Source organism: Ambystoma mexicanum, chromosome 14 (assembly GCF_040938575.1).
Source record: "Ambystoma mexicanum isolate Mex_15411 chromosome 14, UKY_AmexF1_1, whole genome shotgun sequence".
NCBI classification, from domain to species: domain Eukaryota; kingdom Metazoa; phylum Chordata; class Amphibia; order Caudata; family Ambystomatidae; genus Ambystoma; species Ambystoma mexicanum.
This window is the reverse complement of record NC_090940.1, coordinates 308,618,987-308,645,306: the sequence shown is the minus strand read 5'-3', so window position 1 is coordinate 308,645,306 and position 26,320 is coordinate 308,618,987. Positions and strand designations below refer to the sequence as shown.

At 45.2% G+C, this 26,320-nt stretch overlaps 1 protein-coding gene across 2 annotated transcripts in view; it reads right to left on the bottom strand.

Annotated features, from left to right (window-relative positions):
- Positions 1-26,320, bottom strand: part of CCDC88C (coiled-coil domain containing 88C) — a 916,777-nt gene that overhangs the window by 145,445 nt on the left and 745,012 nt on the right. Inside the window, exon 30 of one of the 2 annotated variants that reach the window (XM_069637439.1) lies at positions 8,552-9,534. In XM_069637439.1, coding sequence (XP_069493540.1) covers positions 8,552-9,534 — 983 coding nt within the window. Of the gene's footprint in view, positions 1-6,988; positions 9,535-26,320 lie in introns of those variants that run through there. The other variant, XM_069637438.1, reaches the window with a different exon arrangement.

Genomic DNA, 26,320 nt, shown 5'->3' with positions numbered 1-26,320 from the left:
CTCAGTTCCTTGGAGTACGACTCGTCCTAATGAGGACTCCTCGCCCTCCCCCCCTTTTGCATCCTGAGAGGTCGGATTCGGGCTTAGCTCTGCATCCTCTAGTCTAGTGTCCTCGCCATGGCCACGGTGGAGGACTCCACCCTCGGGGGCAGGGACACTAGGCGCAGCCACGACTACAATGAACGGGTCAGCCTCTTTGGCCTTCGCGAGAGCGGCCGCTACCATCTCGATCAATGACAACGATTTCTCCTGCCCGCCTGGGCCTTCTTAGGCAGGTTGGTCGCCTTATCTTGCACCTTAGGGTTCTTGGGCTTCTCCTGCAGCTTAGCCGGATTGCCAGACTTCCTCTTTGAGGAGGAGCTGGATCAATGGCCGGAGATCTATGTAGCTGGTGAGGTTGAAAGCGTTCTGCCTTTTATATGATATGATATTTGTCATTTATAACGTGAATATACACAAGTGTTTCAAGGCGCGAGACCAGCTTGCGCAGGACCCGCTTGCGCAGCGACCCCAACGGAAATGGACTTGCAGTGCTTGACCTTGTCTTGGGCCCCCACGGATGGGGCGCCCTCAAAGGACTTAGAAGCCCGCTCCTCGGACCGGCCGGTCCTGGGTGAGGCATGCCCCTGCTTGGCGCACAGTGTAGAAGCCTTGGCGCTGAGCCACACCGCCAGTCTACTGTGATGATCTTTCATGGTTCTCTTGCTGAACCAGAGGCAGATCTTGCAATCTCCTTCTCGGTGGTCCGGGTGGAGACAGTAGGGGCACTGAAGGTGTTTGTCCTCTACAAACATGTTCCGCAGCCCGCAGCCCGCAGCTGGAATACAGCTTTAAAAGGGAGCTTCCCCTTCTTTCTTCTCTTCCGACATGATCCAGAGTGCGGAGTAGGCCCGATGGCCTTCTGGAACTTTCGACGAACAGTTGACAATCCTTGCCCTTGAGGAGTGCCGGAACTCACTGACAAACGGATCTCCGCTTGTTGGACGATTTATTGAAAGAACACAAAATAGGTTTTTTTCTTGAAAAAGCGCAAAACAATGTAGAATAGCTCACCAAGCAAACCGTGAGGACTCCCAACACTTGAACGTGCAGTAAAAATGTGAAGATGGCTGCCAGAGGAGGGGCTTAGAGAGAGGGCAGTCATTGGCTGGGGGTAGTATGACCCAGAGTGCAGTGATTGGTTTATAGGACAAAGACAGTTTGTAAGTGAAAGTGAAACTGGTTTCTTTTACCGAGGATTCCCGGCCTGATGACAGGGAATATTCATGAGCATATGAATCCATGCCAGTCCACATGCCGGAGAAAGAAGAAAAAAAAAAAAAGGAGGTTAATAGACCCCTTTACCTAGGCTGCTCATTCAGCAATATCGCTAAGAGCAGTTCCATAGAGTGCTGCTCAATATTTCCAAAAGGCCAACTTTTCTAACATTACGATGTGAACAACCCTTTGACTCCACTGCTCCCTTCTCCAGTCTTTTGGATGCTTGATGACTGTCTCATACCCGAGTCTTTATGTATTTCACCACGTCTTCAAAAGGTGGAAATTTGGTTTTCAGTTTATGTTATCCTATCAGCATTTTTCCGGAAATCTGTTTGTGTCATGTGTCTACTATAATCTTCCCAATTTTGCCCAAGTAAACGACAGAAATCTTCGATTTCTTGCAAAATTTGAGTCAATATCAGTTAATTCTTTAATGTGGTCTCAGACATTATGGACTGGTCTTCGCACTAGCCATGTCCCAATACTTTCCCTGTCGTATTGTCTGGAGTCTTTGCTGCCAAGATATAATTATGCTTGTTGGTTTGTGCCGCCTTGCTTCACCTATCATAGTCATGGCCACCACCTAAAATTCGTATCCATCTCTTCTACTTCCTCAGTTTATGCTCTTATCAGTGGCAGCACTCTAAATTAATATAATATGGGTCACCTGCTCGGGCACCTCTTCACAGTTCAAGGCCAGATTTCTGCACCTTCTTGCAGAGGGCACAAACTGTCACTCTCCACTGGGCCGATCTATGGATCCTGCGTAACACATCGTATTGACGGATGCACGTCGGTGAAGATTGGTGGGGCTCCTTCCGGAACTGCCAGCAAATAGAGGGAACAGCCAAATGCCCAGCGCAGCCACAGAAGAGGAGGAGGGGGGGCAGTTAGGAAGTTCAAGCAGCCTTGACACCATCTCAGACACACATGAGTTATAGGCGAGCACAGTCACAACTCAGTCAAGGGTTAGCCATGACGGTTCCCTCTGCACCCATCCACCTCCCATACCCTTCAAAAAGGGGATGGAGGTTGTTGACTCACAATTGGGGTTTAGTTTTGGCCCAATAGCCTGCTCTCGAATCCTGATCCACTTGTTGGTGTTCTATGACAGTGCAAGAGCAAACTGGTCCTCAAATGCCCCCTTGCCCGAGTCCATTTAGGCAGCCGTGCGGCCAGCCTACTATCCCAATCTCAGATGTATGTGCACAGTGGTGCTTGCCACTATCCAACAGGTCCACCACTCTCAGCCTTGCTGCAATTGCATCAGAGGACGGCCACTCAGCCTCCTGCTCTCTTGGTACACAGCCAGATAGTCGCTTCGTCTCACCTCACAGACTGAACAATGCATCTGCTCCACTAGAAGGTCTCCAGTCACAGCTGCACAGATCCTTCTTGCCTTCAGCCATTGCTCCAAAGCCATGGCACACTGCTGCAGGTGAGACACCTGTTCTCAAGACCATACAATGACGTGCTACATTCCATCAAGCTGTCAAGGAACTCTGGTCACTGCTGAGCCAGCTTTCTGTATCCTATCCTACAGGTTTCCCACTTAATCGCTTAATCGCTGGGCACACTCTCTGCCATCCTGAGAATAGATTGGTGAATGGTCCTGGGATCTTCTCAGCTCTTGCCACCTCAGGTCAACCATTGAATGGTTTCTCAGAATCTTCAAAATAGAGCATGGGCCATCCTCCATTCCACACCGTGCTCAAAAGAAAAGTGTCATGTTGGGGGATTTACCCCACATTACCACTGAGCGCACCCATTCCGCCACTCCAGGGTGGAGACCACCTTCTGGGATTAATGCTCATTGATTTCACACCAACTTAGTAAAAGAAAAATAATGTTGCCAGAGAGCCAGACAGATTGTGAAGGTCGCATGTCTTGCTGCTAGCTACTCCATGCGCCCACCAGATAGACCCCCACATCTTCCGTTCTTCATTCCAGATGTGGACACACTTTGGATTGCCTCCCATTGTACAAGCTATGAAATGTACACAATGTCCCTATTTTTCTTTCAGTCTGCATTAAAGTCCTCGGTTTGTGGTAGATTTCACACCTACCATACATTTGATGATTGCTTTAGCACCTTTTGGGGAAAATATTGGGGGTGGGGGGGTTAAGGATCAGGGCGCTTCTTTCATCTGGGACTTGCCAGGGCATGTTAGGGAGAATTCTCATAAGTGTGCCAATTCCTCCCACTTTAGAGCCCTTCAGCTCTTTTGTTAAACTTTGGGACTTTGAACATTTAATTCTGTGTTTTACTTTTGTGTTCTTTGATTTTGGAGTTTTAGACAACTCCATAGGCATCATCTCTTCATGTGTGTCACACAGAACCCTCAATGCAGTGACACAGGGAAGCCTTTTAGGCTGTCCCAAGGTTTACATACCTTCCCTGGCATAAACTACTGTTTCCCAGAGAAAGTAAAGTTATATTGACTTTACTAGTCTTTTTAAATTCCTAGACCCAGCACACCCTATCTTCCAAGGGGTTACCTAGTATCCCCCGTGTCTAGAAACTGATGTAGCAGTCAAATGCTACCCTTTCCTATCGAAATGGCTGGTGGCAGTGGTTTTACAATGAACTACCATGATTTTTGCCAACCGCAAACAATGGTAGCGTTACATCGCGGGAGCCATGTTTTTTCAAGATGGCATCTGAGCCCCCTCTGTAAAAACAGGTCCCGGTATTCTTTTTTCACCCTTTCATTTTGGAATGGTCCTTCTAGAGTTTGTCTCTGCGCACCAAACTAGGTTTGGTCCCTTTTTTCCTACACCTTTGACGGGCTTCTGGACTGAAGACCGATTCTGGCGCCCGAGTATCTGGGTCGGGCAGGAAATGGGGGAGGTGCCCAAAACTCTGTGTGCTTAGTCTCCTAGGAGATCCAAATGCACTCTGGCGTGATTGACTGGCTGACTGTCCGGCAAGTACAGCCACCCTGCTCGGTGAGTGGCAGCTAGGCTGGAATGGGAGAAAACTAAATAAAAGGCAAGTCTCTTGGGCTTGGAAGGCAGAGTCGACCACTGGAACGAAAGAACCATAGAACATGGCTGCTGCAACTACTGGACCGTTGGTTTGCCCGGTGGAGCCCTGCTGCAGGTCCGAATCGCCATGTTCACCTTGACAGAGAAGACCTCCAAGGACTTCTTCCTTGGAGTTGGTGGGACCAATCAACTCGTACCTGGATACTATTCTCGGAGCTGGTTGCATTTTCCTCAGAGTGCTGCAGGAAACCGAATAGCCAGGGAGAAGGACACCAGTTTGTGTGCTTGACTACAGCTACCGGAATCAAAGATTTACCAGTTTGCCAGCTTTGTGACCAGTCCCCATGCAGTGCAGGAGTACCCAGACGTCCTCCGTCTTGTCCCCATGGCTGAGGCTCAGGAACAGCAAGATCGTCAGGAACTGTCAAGAACAGAAGTCTTCAGCTGTATCTTTTTCTTCAATATAAGGTACTGTGAAAACCCAACCGAGAGAACTTGCCTCTCACTGCGAAAGTGCGTGAAACTTTGGCAACTTGCAGGCCTAGTCAGCTTGTGATCTATAAATAATTTCTTCTAAGAACTACTTCTGAGAACCATGGCAAAGATTTTTCCGTTTATCTACCAGAATCGTTTTTACCTATACAAGACTCTAGCCCATTGACTTTGGCCTACCTATTGCATTGGTCCAACTCCTCTGGTGAACTCAAACTATTTGCACTGTTGCCTTTTTGCTCCTACTTCAAATGCTCTGAATGCCAGAATGCCATTTTGCTCCTCCTTCAAAGTAGTTTAAATGCCTCAAAACTGGATAGTGTGAAGTACTGTAGTATATTTTTGTGTGATATTGATTGCCTACTTTTAGTGAACATTTTCTAACTGACTGTATAATAAATTAAGAAGTGTTTTACCAAGAAACCTTGAGTATAAGTGTCTATCTGAATACTTGTTATTGTAGACCGCTGTGTAACACCCTTACAGCTCACATTGCCTCTTGAGATAAGCCTGGCTCCTCAGCTCGCTACCACAAACTGTGTGGTACAGACTTATACCAAAGGTTGGTTTTGCTTACACACCTGTAGTCATAGTTGTGTGTAGATGTCCCAGAGGGTACTGCATACAAACTTTGCCTAACAGGGCGGCTTCATCCTGCTCAGTTTCCATGAATGGTGCTCACATTTCTAATCAAGACCATAGAAGAGGTCCTTCTATAAGAACTGCTTCAGTCCTCGCGCAGGGGTTCATTAATACAGGGATGTTTGATAGTCTGGCGCATAATGGGAGACTTGCATACTGGGGATGAAACATTCCAAATATCGCTGGCTGCAAATTTGAAGCATCTTTGGATGAGTTTTTGGGTCTGACCTGAGACATGGACAGTGTGCCCAACAAGTCGGGAAGAAGCAGGCACATGACGTATGATTATTCAAAAGGCTGGATTTGCAGATCTGAATGTCTTCCAATTAAATCTCTTCAGTATTTATTTTTCACTAGGCTTAGTCCCCCACACATCTTTGCCATTTGTTTCTTATTCGGTGGCTGAGTAGTTCATAAGTGGTTGGTTTTTGTGGAAGCCACAAACCGGACAGCGAGAGAAGGATTTTTTTTTGTGGCAGTCCTGCAGAATAAACTTGATTTGAGAAGTTTTATGCTAATTGGTTGGATATTGACATTAGCACTATTTAAAATCACTTTGAGATGTATAGTAGTGGTTGTTCTTGTAGGGCAGGTTTAGTTGAGACCTGTACCTATGTCCTCTAGACATCAATATGGTGTAATCTGGAGGGTTTGAGTTACTATGATTGTGTGGCTCACTGTCTTATCGGTTATTGTTGGTTGTTATGCTTTACAGGTGGCCCTATTTTAGATCGCCTTACCTCCTACCCAGGATTACATGGTGGTGAAAACGGATGTAAAATGTTTCTCTTCCCTTAAGAAAGTTCTAGCATTAAGAAGCAACAAAGAACTGAAACATGGTGGGATATGTTTTCGTTAATCGACACTTTGTTTAAATACATAGTGGATTGTAATTGTCATGTGTCGGTGAATTATATATATTGTGAATTGTGGTATAATTTATCCCATTAGGTTGGTGTCATGCCCACCATGTGGGTCAAAATCTTGGGTTATATAGTGTGTTTTAAAACAAGTTGTTTTTACAATGTTTTATTGAATTTGAATATGATAATTAAAATGATCAAATCTATGAAAGTTTGTTGCACACCAAGTCCATTTTTCCAGGACTAATGGGTACGGGTCATTACTAATCATCCTCGTTTAGACAGATGAGCAATTTATCAGACTAAAGGTTGTGTACCTTTTCTCCTTTTTTGTACAAATAAGTCCTGCAGCTCAGCCACATGACGCAACTGGGTGGGCTCGCGTGGGCATTGGGAGCCAGCGTTATGCATTTTGGGAAGTCCTGGCTTCTCAAAATGGCATCCTAGAGCAGGCACGGACCTGCTATACTAATGTGTAGGTGTGTTTTGTTTTTTTTACTTCTGGGTACCTTCGAAAGTCTTCTTAAATCTAATAAGGGCATTCTTCCGACAAATGTTACTTTCAAATTTAACAGCCTTATGGAGCATTCCTAATAAAGCTTGACAAAATACGTTATACAAGACAACCATTTCTTGTGATGGACGTGCTCTTTCTAAAGAGCACTCAACTTTCCCCACCAGACAACGGCACAAGAACCGAAGTGCGCACAGACCTCACAAACATCAGCACACTGAAAACATGACTCATTCAGGTTATGCTTTATTAAAAACAATCGAGCCCCTTTCCAGAAAGCGATTGCTACATAATTAAAACAAATGCAATTTAAAAAAACTGTGCAGGACAGGATTGGCGGCAGGGCAGGCCCTGCAATTACCTAAGCAATCTGAAGTAGATGGGAAGGGAGATTTTGTTGCAACATTACGTTTTAGAAATGTGACAACCAAAAGCCCCTTCCGATGTTAAAAAAAACAGGACTACAGGTTCAGATTTCTTATTCGAAATATGTACATATGAGCAGCTGGCGAAATTTCATTCCAAATTTCAGGAGAGAAACTTCAATAATTAAACATAAATAAGACAAAGAAAAAAGTACTTCACTGTGTAATCTGTATTACTGCTAGAGTTTGGTTTATACATAAAAAGATTATCTTTCAGCCATTAAAAAAGTGTTTGTTTCACGTCAGTTCAGAAGGACAAGGCCCGCGTCTGCCAGTTATAAAATGTATGGACAAATGTGCAATCCCCAACAGGCATTTCTTGATGTATCACTATTTACACATCTCACACAACACACACAGACACGCGCAGACACACATATATGGTACACACAACCTCATTTACACATTATGTACACATCTCCTCCATGGTTAAAGCAATCAGTGTCCTTTTCTATGATTTATCCATGGGATCGAGATGATGGTTCCAGTGTTTCAACAGATGAATTAAGCAGAATAACATAGCAATATCGACATTCCTGATTGGCTGGAAAGGAAACCGCGCTAACATTTACGCGAGATTGCTGGGGTGGGGCTGGGACGAAGAGAGAAAATTGACAGGTGTTTGAATTTGAGACTTAAAAGAAAACAACGTTTACGGCATAGCAAAATGTGAGTGCATGGCTTGGGGAAAAGCAAACATTTTCAATATGCCATGACACAGCATGTTTTCTAAGTGGGACAAACTCTGTCTTGGAAAGGTGAACCAGGAAGTACCTTGACGTATTTTAAGGCGGAAGAAACCAGAGTTCAATGTTAATGCAGCCCTTTATAAAACTCCCTGCCAACCACTAACTCAAATCTTCGGAGGCACAGCACGAGTGCCACAGGATAGACTAGGTGGTTGAAAGGGAGTTATTTGCTGTGCTGTCATCTTAGTGGACGGTAATATTCCGCCTGGGTGTCTCCTTGACCTGGCAAACATTCGTGATTTGCAGCGTTCTAAAAGCGCAACAACTAATCCCCAGATGAGAAAAAATTATAGGTAAGCAGCATGTGTTGTCAACTAGAAAAAGGAACATTTCCAACACATTTCATCCCCAAAGAAACCAAGAACATGGAAACCAAAAACCGGAGCAAAAGTTAATTTTGTTGACAAGATGGTGATAGGCAGCAAAGGAAGAAAGACTGATGAAGCCATTAGTAATTCACCCATGATGAGAGGGAGTTTAAGTTAGAAAGCAGCCATTACCTTTAAAAAAAAGTGACAGGCCATATAAAAATAGACAGTAAATACTGATTTAAAAAAATAACAATTGTTCCAAATTTATATTTTATCCGAGAAAAGTCACACACAGCCATACTCGTACCAGACAGACTGTGGGTCCCCACTGGAATCAGGGGATGCAGGGGTGCTTTTTGGGTTGCCCCCTTTATTTTGTTCTTCAGTGCTGGTCGTGATGGGGTTGCATTCTGGAGACCTGCTCTGTGGCCTGGGAATGGCAGAGTCACTTGGGCTTTTTGCTGGGGTGCTCTCACCCTCGCCAGAAGGGGCTGTGGCACGGACAGGAGACACTAGAGCCACCTCCCCAGATCGCGCAGTAGGCCTTAGTTTTGTTCTTGCCGTGGCGAGCTGGACTGCAGAATAAGATTGCTGTGCTGGTACCATATTTAGCCGCTCTTGTGGAGCATTTCCAAAATTGCATGCAGAGTTGGTTGCAGAGGTGACAAATGGCTGAAGAGATTGTGACCTCTCATCCCTCGGCATTGCCAAAGACAGGCGCCTCAGATCCAGTGAACGACAGCGGAGGTCACTACCTTGAATAGTCCCTGCAGCCTTAGCAGACTGAGGTCTTTCTCTTAAGAGAGCATGAGATGCGCTTGATGGTGTAGAATGCGGCAGGGTCTGACTGCCCAAGTCCTTGCTTACGTGGGTATCTGATCCTGGCTTCTGCAAGTTCCCGGGACCACCAGTTCTAAGAAGGTCTGTAGATGCCAGGCTGAAAGCCCTGCCCAAGGAGCTGCTCTTGTTGCTCGTACCAGAAAATTGCTGAGACTGCGTCATCGATCTCGGCCCAGTAAGGGACACATTTTGCTGCGCATGTCGGAGGGATCCTGTGGAGCTTGCCTGAGGTTCCGTATGCCTGAGGCTTGGCTTGACAGAGTGGCCCGGTTTGCTCAGTCTGCCTTCTGCTGCATCAAAAGTCAATTTTACCGTTGGAGTAACGTAGCTAGTGGGCATCTTGGGAGTCTCTTTTCTAAGTGGTGGACCCAAGTGGTTTCCAATGTTGGGAGGGTCGTTCAATTTCCGAAAATAATCACTGAGCAGATTGTCTCGACAGGTGGCTGGCTCCTGAAAAAAACGGTAAAGGAAAATATTTAACAGAGTGCATTCAAACAACATCACAGTATTCAGTGCCCAATCAAGCGCAAATGGATGTCACAGGCTCATTTCAGAGATGAAGCGCTGCCAGATTCCATTCCCACTTTCCTTAAGATTCTATTAATCAGGACTTTGGCCATTGATTAAAAAACAGCTGTGATCCAATGTCACATCCACGCAAAGGAGACGGAGAGAGTAAATGCGCAATAGAGTGAAGAAAGGAAATTTGCAATGATGATAGGAAAGTGAGGGAGAATAAAGAACCCTCCTACCTAATTAAAACTCTTGGATCAAGGAGATTATCTACTGCAGGGGTTGCAGCAATGTACGCGTACTGGCTCACTGAGAAGCAGGCCAATGCCCTTTTGTTTTGACTACTATATTTCCTTTCACGTGCATTTATTTGACATCTCCTGCAAACCAACATGCATTTAAATGCACTCTAGCCGCAAAAGGTTTTGTTAAGTGCTGGTCGAGCTGTTACACTGGGAGGTCTTCACTTCAAGCTCGTGAATGTTATGTTGAATCATGTTCATTGAAGCTGTCCTACAGACATTGATCAGGCTGGAACAGCCCATCTTCTTGAAGGCGGCGGCCAAGGCCAAAAGCCCTAGTCCTACATACCCAACTTGCAGGCAGGTTTCAATCAAACCAGGTTTCAAACCCACTGCAGACATCCAATCCTGTGTCATGAATCACTCTCCAGGAGCAATGAGCACCCCCTGCTACCAATGGAGGCAACTTCTTCCACTACTATCAATTATTATACCAATATATTTAATCACACCTGTGGCCTTTTGTGGACAGATGGAAACATAAAAGAAGGGGCAGAAAGAAGGCATCTTGGGTTTGCCATCTCAGGGGTAGTACCCGACTATGCTACTTCCTTCCCGACCAATAGGTGCAGAGGTCTTATTAGGGTATTTGGTAGTCTATATTGCAAAGCTGACTGGGTGGTCTTCGATTCAGTCTCTGGGACATACAGAGAATCTCCTGGTTCTAAGGTTCATGTGTACACCAAGAGGAAAAACCCTGTTTTGTAGGAATGTTTATGTGCCACTAGTCAGCGCTGGTGGGGGGTCCTCAGGGATACACAGAGGGTGGCCACGGAGCAGGAAATAACACCTATGCAGTGCCGATAGAATGTAGGATAATGATTATGTGTGTGTGAGAGGTTTTCTTGCGTGTCAGCCTCTCTGTGAAGCAGCAGAGCTCTGTCCAAAGAGGGGAAGATACATTAGCCCAAGAGAGCGAGTGAAGGTGTGCTGCTGAGGCCAGATCAGAAGGAGACCAGATGTTCTTTGAAGAGCAGGACCTTCACTTCTTTCCAGGATGACTGGAGGCACAGAGTTTATCACTCAGCCCTTAGCGATTTCTTAAAGTATGTTGGAGATTATGTTGGAAAATTATTGAAATAGAAGAAAAACAACCAACTTTCAGTCCGCTGAGTCACAGGGGAGGGGTGGCACCAGGCATCGGTGTCCGATCACCAAACATGCAAGGTAGTGACTGATTGGGGATTAAGGTGAGATGGGGCTACAGTCCCAGGATGTAGCCATCTCTACCGGGGCGCTCTAAACCTAAGCATGAGGCATAGAAGTTGTAATATCCACAATGACTTCCGTTTCTCGACCCCGTATTTAACATCCGCGTCTTTCAGTGATATGATAGGATAGGTTATTTATAATGCGCTTAATACGCGCTTCCAAGGCAAGCATGTCTTTTAAAAAAAATAAAGCAATCAGTTTCATTTTATTCAGTGCTTGTAAAATAAGGAATTGAAAAAATGTTTATGTGATATTGACTGACGTGTGGATTCCTGCGGGCTGGACTTTCGGCCATTTGCTATCCCCTTTCCCCCTCTGCTCTAAGCAGTGGCATTACTAGGTCTGGAAAAAACCAAGGGCTACGCTAATGTCGTGACTGTCGGGACTCGAAGCTAGCTAGCCTTTTGGTTGTAGCCCTGGAGGTTCTATCCAGGGCTACAACCAAAAGATCCAGGCTATAGCCCCCCTCAGCCCACCCCCCCTTCCCCACAGCAACGCCTCTGGCTCCAAGGGTGGCTGGCCAGGTCATAAAGATGGTATTTAGGGGGCGACAGTTTCAACCCAGAAAAAGGGCCCGCCATCAATTAGGAAGCCAGGATTGTTCGCAATGGAGTCCTCCAGTGGGAAATGAGGGCAAGGGTAGCCATTTTGGTCCACAAAAAGGCTCATCACTCTGATGCCCTCACGTTATCCCGTTTAGCTCTGGTAGGAGCAGCGTTTGCTGATCCTACTACAACTTTTATTGGCATTTTTCCACTAAAAATATGTTTCAGCAAATATTGGACTCCTTTAAGAATCGACGTGCCTGGGTTACTAGAGACTCTGGTGTGCTGGAACTGTGCACCCGCCCTAGGCAACTACTCAATTGTATGTATGACTGTCCCACATGAGGGAAATGCGTGAGAATGTCTGAGTGGTTGCATTACTGATGGATGCCTACATGGCGCCCAGTCTTTTGTTGATCCTACTGAATAATATCACAGATCAGGATCAGCCCCGCCACAAACCTGTCTGGCTCTGCAAAGCCCCGACAGTGGGGAAAAGGCTGCACTAAGGTATTGGAAGGGGAAAGAAAAGGTAGGGTTGAGGGATGGAGGGTTGAGGAATGGATCGAAGGCAGGGCGAACCTGGCTTCAATGGAACACGCAACGTTCCAAGGAAGGAGGAGGGGTTCTGCAAACACGGATATTTGGAATGGGTCTCTGTGATGGAGACCAGAAGAGCTGCTATGATCCAGGTTCAGGAATCGCGTAGAAGGGAGGAGGAAGCCATGAGACCGGTCTGGGATTTCATTTTCTGATTCTTTCTAGGAGTTGGTGATGCCATTTTCTCTATAAATGCTCAATGTTTAACGTTGCTTGTTTCCAAATCTGAGAATTCCTGTTAATACCCAACTACAAGCTTGTTTTCTTTGTTAAAACCAAAAATTATCTTGAAAGGTGTGTCTGCACCACTCCTTATTGCACAAAACTTGTGCACATGAAGTTTACTCAGTTTTTAGCTTGGTATAAAACTTTTTGTAACACAGTCCCAGCTCATTTTGAAATATAATCCATTTGGCTCCATTCCCTATCACACCAAGGGAAAACTAGATTGCCCCCCCCCCCACTGTGGTAAACCTCTATATTCTAGCCCCTTGATCCCCCTCTGAACCCCTGATGGCATAACCTCGCTCAGGGGAACTTGCTTTGATTATGGAATTCTCTACCGCACCTTAAGCCCTTGCTGTGCTATAAGCATTTCATGTGCAGTTGGCCTTCAGAGGGATTTCCCCTGTAAATTCATTCTAGAACTAAAACCAGATTCTCAAGTCTTGCCCAGTGGGCGTTGGTTGTTCTGCAGTTAAATAGGAGCGCACAGAGGTTTTCTTGTATCAGCTATGTAATACAGAAGGTCATGAAAACATTATAGAAGATAACTCAAGAGGGGGAGATTGGCACAAAGTGATGAGTGAATGGGACATGGTACTGCTGCTTTTTAATTTACGACTAAATGGGGCTGATGATACCGCGCCCACCATCCTCCACGGAAAAACATAGATTGCACTTCAGATGAAGGTCCGAGTGATGCCTAAATATTAAGTTCTCCACTGAGGTGCCTATGCTCATCTTAATGACACTGACATCCTCGCTTACCCTAGGCTCATCTCAATGACACTGACATCCTCGCTTACCATAGCCTCATCTTAATGACACTGACATCCTCGCTTACCATAGGCTCATCTTAATGACACTGACATCCTCGCTTACCATAGGCTCATCTCAATGACACCGACATCCTTGCTTACCATAGGCTCATCTCAATGACACTGTGACATCCTCGCTTACCATAGGCTCATCTCAATGACACTGACATCCTCGCTTACCATAGGCTCATCTCAATGACACTGACATCCTCGTTTACCATAGGCTCATCTCAATGACACTGACATCCTCGTTTACCAGATTAATTTGCCGAGCACCAAGCATAGATTTCAATCCCACAGAAGGACCATGGCTGGACCCAGACTGTATGGCGCTGGCTGTCTGCTCTACACAGAACTTAGACGCTACCAAGCTTTACAACCCTTCCACCCCGAAATATCCCTGGCTCATCAATGAGCTGGTGCATTTGTCAGATTTAAGGGAATAGTGAAAAGACGATCTGCTTTAGTTTAAAGGATGTGCCCATACCCAACATATGCTTAATGGGAGCACAATTAATCTGGTAATAACAATAGTGCATACAAATAATAGAAAAAAGGAAATTTCCATAACAGTGGTGGTGTTAAACATGCTGTGAAAAAAACATGTGAACAAGTTGGTGACATGTAGACGAAAGTGCGCCAAGCTTTTGCCGTGCAACCCATACGTGTGTTATGCGCTCGGTAGATCCACATCCCATTCCAACTAGACCAGTGCCACCTCTACTAATCACGTTTGAAAGATAGTACTGTTTTCATAATGCATTGCTGCGTTTCTTGACCTAATCACTCTCTGTTGGGTTTTATCCTGTGACCAACTCTTGCAGGTTTGCCAAATTAGTTTTTTTTCCTTTTCTTTAATTTCTTAAAGTACAATTGGTCCTGCCACACACAAAACGAATCTCTCCAGAAAACCTAAAGCAAAAAAGCAAGGGGATGAACTGTAAACAAGCCTATTAAGAAAGGTGGGTGAGATTCCCCAAAAGGCCAGAGACTCGGAGGGAGGTCTGGGATATTTCTGGCAGGTTTTTGCACCTGTTCAGAACTCTCTATAGTTCCTTACAGTCCCATTCTATCTCCAGACAAGAAACACAAAAAGGCACCATTAACATGACAGATGCACTTGCCAAAGTTAAAAAGGATTAGTAGTTGGCAGGGGGACTGATGAACCAGTGAAAGGGTTATTTTGTGCTGTTTGTTTAAAATAAGCATTTTTGACAAATTCAAAGTGGAGTGAGTACCCCCGCCCAAGTCTTTAAGGCTGTGCCGCGTATCGTTGAAGGTGAAAAGGGTGATGGAGACAGGTACCATGGAAATATAGAGTGACGCTGCTCTCCTTTTGCCCCAGCCTGCTCTTTGTGCGTTGCTTTTACTCGCACAACAGGGCAACTGCTGCAGGAGCTTCTCATGCTGGTATGGGGCGAGATGAGAGGAAGGGTGCAGGTCATCGGCTTCTAAAAGAAACTGGTGCAAAGTGATCAGTTCCCGCTCATCTAAACTGCGCCGGCGCTGAAAAGGAACACGCATGTGAGATGAACATGAGCTTGCAAGACAGGCGTGAAGCCAGTGCATTACTGCTTCTAGGACTACTACAGTACAAGGAAGTAGCAAAGAAGAAGGCCATTACCTGCAACGCCGATCTATTAGATCAGTACCGTCATGTTCCAATGAGAGAACATTGGGTGGACACTCCCAAGGCAGCAGGAGTGGCCAACACATTCACATCTATTGAAGATCCTGGTTAAAACAGTGCCGGGTACACAGTGTGAGTAGGTGTTCAACTGGCATACGCCTCATTTATTTGCTCTCCCTGGCCCACCCACTCCCCTCCAGTGCCATGTAAAATGTAATTTGTAGATTTGTACAGTACTCCTCTTTAGTATGAAACCCCCCCACCCCAAGTTAATGTTCCTTTTGTAAGTCATCTGTTTCTCATATTTTCTTTTATTGTTTTTGTTCGCCTCTGGTGTATGTCCCACTTTGTTCACACCCTCATAAATGGCCACACCACTTGCTCCGATCTTTGTGCCAATGTGCAGGCACCCTTCGTGGGAATGCTTCCACCATTTGCAAACGTGATATAGTAAATCATTTCTGGTCGAAATTGACAGCTGTGTTCTTCAAATAAATACAAATTTAGATTGTTACACAGGCACACACACATTTGTAAGAGTATACAGTGCATACCGCTTTCCACTCCCTGCTTTTGGGGAATAATTAGCTGTGCCATGTTGTTAGTTTTGTCTTTCTGTGGAATTATGTAAGTACTGCCTACCCCTCTGCCAGAGGGCCTCTGGTGCTTAGCACATTTACACTCCTCTGGTTACCAACGTGGAGGGTACCTCGTGCACCTGTTCGGCAGTATTGAAACTATGCCTTAGCAGATTAAAATTACATGGTGGCAGATAATTAATTGCCCTAGTGGTTTAGCTTCATATCGCCTAAAGACTCCTTTGCAGGGTCGGACTGGGACAAGAAATGGGCCTGGTCACCCAAAAAAAGTGGCCCACCCCTCGCCTCACGACCCTTGACCTCTGATGACATCACCAGAAGTGATGTCATTTGACCCCACCCCCAAGTGACATCCCGGGAAGCGATAAAACACGACCTTTCACCCGTTCACAAAACCGGAAGAGGCACCAAATGGCATTGTTCTCAAGTACACTACAAAAATATGGTTACGATATCACTGTAAAGTGATACATATTTCATACAAGAATGGATCACCTTATGTATCATTAATATCTGTGTGTATAGGCCCAAATTACTGTGAATGCAAGCAGACGTCCAAAGTCGAATGATAATATGTTATTGTATAGCCTTTACGCTTAAGCTCTTTTTATAGAACTAATATGCATGCAATATCACCCAACCTGTGTTGGTACTCATTTATCGACATAAGAAAGATGAAAGGCTTTTGAAAAGAAAACAAAATTGAAAAGAATCTTTTTTTCAATAATTTTTTCCAAACCGGCACAGGCAGCCGGAAACCGGCCCCCACTCCCCAGGGACGATTTCGGCCCGGCCACGGGCTGAAAGGCCGAGGGGCCAATCCGACCCTGCTCCATTGGCACTTCCTAAAAAAGTAAAGTTGTCAAAAGGAGAAATAAATATGAAAAGAAGCATGCAGTCTGCAACAACAACCCATTGCACAACACGGTGACCCCTCTGTAATGCAATTTAGGACCCAACTCGTCAAACACCACCTATTTTACCTGCTTGTCTGGAGCCCCAACATGACACCCATCCCTGTCCCTTCCCTGCTCTCAAAACTACGCTATTGTACCCATGCCCCTTTTGTACAGCAGTCCATTTATTACTCTGTGGAACACACTATAAGTATCTACAAACAGTGATGAAGTGGGCAGGAACGGGCGGGAGAGGTGTTCCACTACTTTTATTTTTTCCTGTTCACCTTTCCTCTACTGTTTACGACCATTTCCACCATCCTATATAGGAGGTGCGATGAATACACTGTGTTCCATATCTACGCGCTTGTAGAAAGTGTAACTTAGCTAATGAATGGAGATATCAATTTGGTCACATCAGGTGTATGCCGTGAACATAGATTAGCACAGATCATTGAGACAGTTTGTGTCATGACTCACCGTTCCCACCCCTTCTGGACTACGTGGTCCATCAGACACCGCAACACCTTTTCAAGCATATTCGAGCACAGATACTGGTCTAGTGTTTCAAGTGACTTGCCATTTCCTAGAAAACAGACACGCCCCACGGCTCTGCGCGTCTCAACGCTACCTTTCCGAAGTTCCGGCAAATGTGTGTCTAACTTTTCCTCTTCTCCGTGTTTTCACCCTTGTTAGCGGTCATAATCCTTACTGGTATATATTGGTTCCAACCGCGCTTACCGCTTGTGAACTGTTCTTCCACCTGCTCCTTGGGGTCCTTGCCCAGACCCATTGTGCACTCGTACTGTACCGGTTTGTACGGTATGAGTTCCAGATCCTTCCTGGTTTCCTTACCCTTTCCACGACTCCGCTTATCCTTTCCCGATCCTCCCGGGGATTCTGAACGCCTGCATCTCTTCAGGACAGATACCTACCTGCTACTACTGTCAATAAACAATCACCAGCAGACACTTTGTTTTGACATCATAAAGGCAGCCCATTACCCGACGGTTTTAGGCATGCCTTGGCTCCAAAAACACAACCCATATATCAACTGGGCAGCAGGTTCCTTGTTTCTAGGTTAAGAATTTTGTCTATCACATTGTCTGTCCCAGAATATGCAACCTATTTCCACAGAAACCCAGGCTTCCAAGACATCATCCATTAGTGTGTCCAACATTACTCAGGTGCCTGAGAAATACCAACAATTCTCAGATGTATTCTCATCAGCTATTGTTCAGTCACTACCTCCCCATCGGCCTGAAGACTATGCTATCGAAACTGAGGATTCTGCAGTTATACCATTTGGAAGGATGTTTATACTTTCTGAACCTGAGCTCTACGTGAATACTTGGACAGCAACCTCACCAACGGAACCATTCGTCTTAGGTCCCCTGCAAGGGCATCCTTATTTTTTGTACCTAAGAAGGATACCAAGGAACTCCGACCCTGCCTGGACTATCGCGGTCTTAATCAGTGCACTTGTAAGGACAGTTATCCATTGCCGCTCATTTCTGATATCCTGGAAGCGGTACGCGGCGCCGTCATATTTACCAAACTTGACCTATGGGGCGCATACCATTTGATCCAGATAAAGGAAGGCGATGAGTGGAAGACTGCCTTCGGAACACCCTTCGGACATTCAGAGTATTTAGTGATGCCATTCGGTCTAGCCAATGCTTCAGCAGTTTTCCTGCGCTTTATTGGCAGAGTATTCTCAGATATGCTATTCCTTTTTGTTATTGTTTATCTGGACAACATTCTGATTTATTCCAATGATCCCATACTACATCAAGAACATGTGTCTCTGGTCTTACAACGCTTGTGAGAATAAACTGTTGGCTAAGCCAGAGAAATGTATTTTTAATGTCCCTACTGTTCATTATCTGGGTTTCATCTTAGGTCCTCAATGAATAGAAATTGATCCTAACAAGGTTGCCTCTATCTTTTCATGGCTGACTCCTACATCAGTAAAACAAAAACAATCCTTCCTGGGACTTGCAAACTTTTATAGGAAGTTCATCCCTACATTTTCTGCCATAGTACAGCCTATAGTTGCATTGCTGAAGAAAGATATTCCCTTCAACTGGTCAACAGACCAAGAGTCCGCCTTTCAAGAACTAAAAAGAAGATTTACTCAAAGACCCATCCTGGCTCAACCTGACATCAATAGACCCTTCCTGGTGGAAACCGATGCTTCAGATTACGCCATAGGAGCAGTTCTAAAATAAGAATCTGAGGACAAGGAAGAACTTCCCATTGCATATTTATCTCGTACTTTGAATCCTAGCGAGACTAGCTGAGATGACCTCAGTATTGGAGAAGGAATTGCTTGCCATCCGGCAGGCGTTTACTGAATGGCGTCATCTGCTCTTGGGTGCCAAATTTCCTGTACAAGTTCGAACAGATTATCAGAATTTACAGGTCCTTCAGTCCCTGGAGTGTAGAAACAGCCGTCAGGCTTGCTGTCGTCCTTTTTCACCCAATACCAGTTTCACATTCACCATGTACCCGGACGAACCAACTTAATAGCTGATGCATTATCCAGACGTCCGGATTACCAACCTGATGAAACCTGTGCCCTTCCAAAGACGTTTCCCGAGTCTGTGTTTATTGCCCAGGCCAATTCTCTATTGGATAACATCAGCACTGAGACTCCACTCTCTGATCTTTGGAAGGAATACACTATGACGAACAGATGGGTTCTCACTGCTAAGGACGGTTACCTTTTTAAGGACAATTGTCTGGTTATACCTACAACAAAATTGAGAACCAAGATAACAAACCTCTGTCATGATACCTTTCATTCTGGGCATTGGGGCATTACGGCTACCCTACGACTCATCCAGAGGAACTTTTGGTGGTCTAGAATGACCGATGATATAAGAGCATACATCCAAGCCTGTGTTGTCTGCAGTCAGAACAAGTGTGACAATAAAAAACCAGCTGGTCTTCACCAACCTGCATTACCGGATCGACCTTGGGAACTAATTGCCACCGATTTAATTGTGGAATTACCTCTGTCCAAGGGCTTTACAACCATCATTGTTACCATCGACCTGTTCTCCCATATGGCCCATTTCATTCCCTTGGATAAGCTACCATTGGCACAAGAAATGGCAGGAATTTTCTTAAACCACATCTTTAGACTTCATGGCCTTCCAAAATCATTTCTGACCGTGGACCTCAATATATCTCTCAGTTTTGGAAATACTTGTGCAAGATGTTGGGTCTTCAACATGCCTTGTCTTCAGGATACCATCCTCAGACCAACGGGATAGCCAAAAGAGTAAATCAGACACTAGAACAATACCTATGATGTTTTGCCTCCAAGGTCCAGGATGATTGGTCTGTTTTGATTCCAGTGGCCGAATTTGCATATAACAACTCTGACCATTCTGCCATTAAGACAAGTCCCTTCTTTTGCACTCCGGGATTCCATCCATCTGTTTTGCCAACACTCCTACCTCACTCCACCCCAGTTCCATCGGTTGATTCCTGGATAGAGAATTTGGCCACAGTACACAAGCATGTGAACGGACATTTAGAAAAGGCCAGGATGGATGGCAAACGTTATGCTGATACCAGGAGGAGACCTGGTCCGACATATGCCATCGGCAACAAGGTCTGGCTTTCCTCTAGACTTACCTCGACATCTAAGACCCAACAAGTTGGCTCAATGTTTCAATGGGGCCTTTGCGATATGAGATCATTAACCCTGTGGCCTTTCGACTACAATTACCAGATTCATGGAAGTAGATCCATCCCATTTTTCACACATCCTTGCTTAAGCCTTATTCCAAAACCACCAGGACAACTCTTTGACCTACCCCCGTACTTAACAATGATCAAATCGAATTTGAAGTTTCCAGGAAATGTGATTCCAGATATAGAAGAGGTCGACTGCAGTATTTAGTGGAATGGAAAGGTTATCCACCCAGCGAATGTACTTGAGAACCGGTGTCCAACATGAATGCCCCCCGTTTGCTACGGAGGTTCCATTTAATCCATCCAGGAAAACCAGGGGGAATCGCAGTTTAAGAGGGGGCATGCTGTCATGACTCGCCGTTCCCACCCCTTCTGGACTACGTGGTCCATCAGACACCGCAACACCCTTTCGAGCATATTCCCAACATGGCCAACGCCATTGCACAGTTACCGGTCTAGTGCTTCAACTGACTTGCCATTTCCTATAAAACAGACACGCTCCCGCGGCTCTGCGTGTCTCAACGTGACCTTTCCGAAGTTCCGGCAAGTGTGTGTAACTTTTCCTCTTCTCTGTGCTTTCACCCTTGTTAGCGGTTATAATCCTTCCTGGTAAATATTGGTCCCAACCGCGCTTAACGCTTGTGAACTGTTCTTCTACCTCCTCCTTGGGGTCCTTGCCCGGACCCATTGTGCACTCATACTCTACCTGTTTGTAAGGTAAGAGTTCCAGATCCTTCCTGGTTTCCTTACCCTTCCGGGACTCTGCTTATCCTTTCCTGATCCTCCCGGTCATTATGAACACCTGCATCTCTTTGCGACAGATAACTACCTGCACACTGGCATGTGTATATACAAATCCTGAGTCATCTGGAAGAAGTAGAAACCTCCGAACAAGACTTCAAAGGATAAACAGGTGAGATTCGAGGTGAAATGTGACAGTTTGGCCTCTACAGGATGTTTGCCATATAGTGCATTTATTGAATATGAATGAGCACAGATGGTTCAGACAGTTTAGCCTCTACACGATTTTTGCCTTTGCCAACACGTGTCGACCGTCTTTTTCAACGCAGGTTTCAAAATTCACAGCCTAAATTTCCAATTTAGTATGCCAATATATGTATCAAAGGTCCAAAAGAGCCAATATTAGTATTAGCATATAATATAGCTATAGCGATGTTGACATAACACACAACCATTATGTAAGCAAGGTGTCATCAGAGAAGAAAGCAAGGCAAATATAGGGAACAAAAAGAAAGAAAAAGGAAAAAAGAGAAAAACAGGGGTTGGGGGGGGTGGAGAAATGATAAATCATTAGTTCATCTAATATGGTATACCAAAGGGGAGATACACTAAATTGCTAATCAGTTACTTGTTACAACAGCTTGTCCATACATCATAAACCTATCCAAAATACTCAATTGTCATACCGTTTTATCAATCAATTAAAGCATATTGTAGATAGTCAAAGATCAATATGTATACCAAACTAAGACCCTCCAAATCTGAGAGCAGGATAGTGATAATCATCTTTAGTGTATCTGTCCATATTAGGTTGTATCCCCTATATGAAAATGATCTCACATTTATAATCACTCACCTAAATGTGGAACTGAATTCATAATTATCAAATTGGTGGCTGTAGACCACTTTGAGAACTATTGCCTTAGGGAAACTGAAAAAAATGTGGAAAATGTTAGGCAAATCTGACTGCTTCTTCCTCCTAGTGCATGCATACTGCTAGAAATATTGTCATGAACACTCACCATTTCAAGTGAGATGTCATCCTGTGTTAGGTTGATTATATGATATGTGGGCTGTGCTTCTATTCTGTGATATAGTGACACCAGAGATAATACCGCTTTCTCTATGGTATCCTCATGTAAGAATCCCTGCAAGTGCGGATAACGAGTGTGGCGGCTTAATACATGTTGTCCAGATTATAGTGTTAGCTTAAGAAGATGCATTAACATATCACCTTTAGAGTTTCTCAAGAGTAGGTTTTGCTTACTTACTTGCTTACTTGTATCATGTCATGTATTCAAGATCATGTTGGGTCCTTTCCGGTAGAGGGCTGTGAGGAACTCATGGTGACAACAAGTAAGACAGACACACGTGATCCCAGTTCAATGGTGGGTGTTTATTGACCAATGAATGCAGTATGTAGGTTGGAAAAACGCCTAATCTAAACCTATATCTAAGATGGGAGCAAGCGTCGACCGTCAAAGGAAAAATAAGGCAGTCCTAGTGGCGTCGTGTCAGAATAAAAAGGGCCTATACTAACAAACCTATTGCCAAACCTCACAACTAATACAAAAAGGGGTGTGGGATGATTCTCAAAAAAAGAAATAAGTGTTCTCAAATGTTTGTTTATTTGATAATGTGCTCCGAACCCTTGGGTAGCTAAGCGCAACATAGATAAGTATACTTTAAGCTTAGTTACAGCAAATACAATAGGTACAACATACAACAGGGGCCTTAGTCACCACATGCGGGTTACAGAAGTGCAAGGGTGCTAAGGACACAAAGTGCAGCAGGACTAATGGCTAGGTTACAAGAGATGCAGTAGGTACACTGATACAAATGTTGGACAGGGATAAGAGTATTAGAGAACGTCATATACCGTGGGGCAGAGATGGGTTTGGGGTGGACTGGTCTTAGTGGTCATTAGTACGTAGCCAATTTAGCATGTTGCGTCTGAATTTTCGGTAAGGTTGTTCAGATCTCAGGTTAGAGGGAAGTGCATTCCATGATGTAGCTGCTTTGACCGGGAAGCTAGATCCGCCTGCTTAAGTTCGTTTGAATTTCGGTATCTCGAGAAGGTGGGCATTAGATGATCTTGTTGGACGTGTTGAAGCTCTCCTCTTTATTCTATCTGTAAGGTATGGGGGTGTTTTATTGTGAAGGCATTTGGATGTGAGTAATACTGTTTTGAGGAGAATCCTGTCATTTATTTTTAGCCAACGGACATCTCTTCTGAAGTTGGAGATGTGTTCTCTTTTAGGAATGTTTAGGGCTGCTCTAAGGGCGTTATTTTGTAGTCTTTGAATTTTGTCTAAGATGAATTTATTGGCGCCCATGTGCGAAGCGTTACAATAGTCTAGTTTGGACATTATTAGAGCACTGGCAAGTGTGAGGCAGCTCGTTTCAGAGAGAAATGGTCGACAAACTCTAATGAGTTTACGGGTATAAGTCATTGAGAATGCTAGGGAGTTGGCCTGTTTTTTTTTAGTGTTAAGGTGGAGTCCAGGTAAAAGTCTAGAGTTTTTACTACGGGCATCACCTTAATTGTGTTACCGTCAATATTGAAAGAGGCGTAACTGGAGCCAACTTTGTTTAGGTTGAACTTTGTGCCCAGGATCCGGATCTCAGTTTTATCGTCATTCAGGCAAAGGCAATGGGATGCCATCCATGCCTGAATGAGGAGGTATATCTTGTTTACCAAGGCTGTGTCCTCGACAAAGTTGCCCAAAAGGGGAATAAGGATCTGGGTCTCATCTGCATAGTTTGTGTAGGTGACACCCCGTGTGTCCAGTTTGTCAAACAGGGGCTTGGTAAAGATGTTATACATAGTGGGTGTGACACAAGAGCACTGTGGCACACCGCAGGATATTTGGATGGGGTCTGCAGATGCTGCTGGGGAGACGACTCATCATGCAGTTTGCTAGAAAGGACTGAACCCAGGTTATAGCATCACTTGAAAAATGGGCAGCCGACTCAAAGTGTTTACATAAGACTGCATGATCCACCAAGTCAAAAGCCGCCGATAGGTCAAGGAGGAGTATCATAGCTGTTTTCCCATTATCCTTCAGCTCATCAATTTGGGTCTTGAGGTCTATTAGAGCCGTTTCCGTGCCATGTTGAGGACGAAAGCCGGACTGGCGGGTGCCTAATAGGAGGTTGGCTTTGAGGTAATCCTGGATTTGAAGGTAAGCTACCCGATCAATTATTTTGAGGAGGAAGGGGACTGTGGTGATGGGTCCGTAATTAGTCAGGATAGCGGGTTCTAGAGTTTGCTTTTTTAAAAGTGGGAGAACCCACGATTCTTTCAGGTTAGTGGGCACTGTATTTGTCCTGAATGAGGCGTTAATAAGCTTTGTAATGAAAGGGGCTAGGTCTCGAGCTGCTTCCTTTATAATTTGTGCTGGGCAGTTGTCTCCCTAGCAATTTGAAGGCTTCAAGGAGAGTTATTTTTTCAGTCTCACGGATGGAAAGTTTTGTGAATCTGAAGGCAGTGGGAGATTCATCCGATGTAGTGGCAGGGGTAGGTTGTGGGTCAGTCTGGAGCAGTATGGATTTTTTGTTCGCTATTTTGATTTGGAGAGTTGCGATTTTATTTGACAAAGCATTTTAGATGTCGGTGCACCATTGCTTGTCTTTGGGGATGTTATCTGTGGGGGGTGTAGAGGCTTCCATTTCCCGAAGAATGGAGAATAATAATATGTCAGGATGCAGTAGCTTGCATCTCCCTTCCCCACGTTTTGGACACTGGATGAGATGGGTGCTTGGAGCACAGTCTCAGGCTTCTCCAGCACGAGACAACAGTTCTAATGGCAGCTCTCAGGGGACACTCTCTCAAGCTTTCCTCCATCAGGGGCATTGACGGCCAAGTCTCGTTTCACTTGAAAGTAAAGTCTCTTACCTTCGAGGACCTAACATGTTCATATATCAAACCAAAAGTTCCTTTAACAAATGAAAAGTTCATTTCCAAGGTTCACTGGATAATGGGTTCACCCCTGGGTCCCCCTCTTTTGGGCGCTGACCCTTCTCTATCGTATTCCACAAATCTTAATGTATTTTTAAACAGTTCAAAACACACTGTTTCGTGGGACTTTAGACTTTGTCCTGCTTGGGATTCGCTTTGCTTATTTCTTCTCACTGTGGGATTCCCTTACCTTGCTTTCTCATAGTTTGTTGATCGAAGTCTTTCAATAGTACAGGGATTTTACTAAACCTCCTGTATGACCACTTTAACCTCTTTTAGCGACTCTCGTACGGCCTTCTGCTACCCGTAGTTTCGTTCAGATGGGGATCAACTAGAGTCTCTCGAATTAGCACCCACGTGGTGCCGTATTCTCTCTGCTGCTGGTCTGCCCTCAACATTTCTTACAGTTCTTTTACACAGTTCACTAATCTTGGTTCAAACTTGCCAATTTGCGCTTCTTATTTAACACAGCCCGGTTCTTTTCGATTCTCACCTCGACTCGACTCACCGGCTGCGATGAACCGCTTGGCTTTTCTTCTTCATTGGACTCAAGGCCGGTAGCACGGTCGCGGGAGCATCCCTCGCTCCTGCTTATCGGCATAGGCTTTCCCCATAAACCATTGACATCTGCTCCAAGACACTAGTGCTATTGTTCACGATCTTAGGCTCTCTCCCACAAAGGTTCTGCGGGACTCGGAAGAAAAGGGCAAGGTCACTTTTCTCCTCGCCACCCTCTCGATTCCTGCCGCCTTTCTCCTTCGCTTGAACATCCGCGTCTGCTTAGCCGTCTCGTTGTGCTGTCTGCCGTGCTCGCCTTGTTGGTACTGAGCTCTCCGGCTCCACATTTTATCTCTGTGGGGAAGGGAAAGGGCCGTCAGGTGTGTGTGCTTCTGATCAATTTCCTGATTTTGCCTAACCCTTGTATTGGGACATGTCAGGTAAATGGCTCTGGTGTTAGTCCATTGTCCCTTGTGTTGTGCGAAAGTGTTCATGTTGGAAAAGGAGGGAGGGGGGCAGTGGTTTGGAATGTCTTACGAAAAAGGATGGGGAAAAGGTGTTAAAGGAAGGGGGCTACCGCGTCCCACCTGTGTCCCACTTCCCGAGGCCTCTCATCCAGGTGATGCTCCCTCACTGGTCCACCCCAGGAACTTGATCCAATAGCGATCGCTGTGTCCTGGCCACCTGGATGACAGATTCCCGGAAATAGCTAGGGAGACACCTTCAGGTTTCTCACAGCGATTACAGTCTCCGGCTGGCGTCCGTGTGCAGCTAATCGTGGGTGCCTATTTGGTCTTTGTTTATATGAGAATCATGACGTCAAGTGCCGGTGCGTGCGTCATGGTGGATTTGCTCATTGTAAACATTGTTGTGTATGAGAGAAATCTCTCACATGAGACCTGGTGCTTGAGTAACATTTTGCGTTCCACAATCACATCGTACTATATGGCTGTTAAGCGCATGGATAAAATGAGAAAATGTTGCGCTCCCC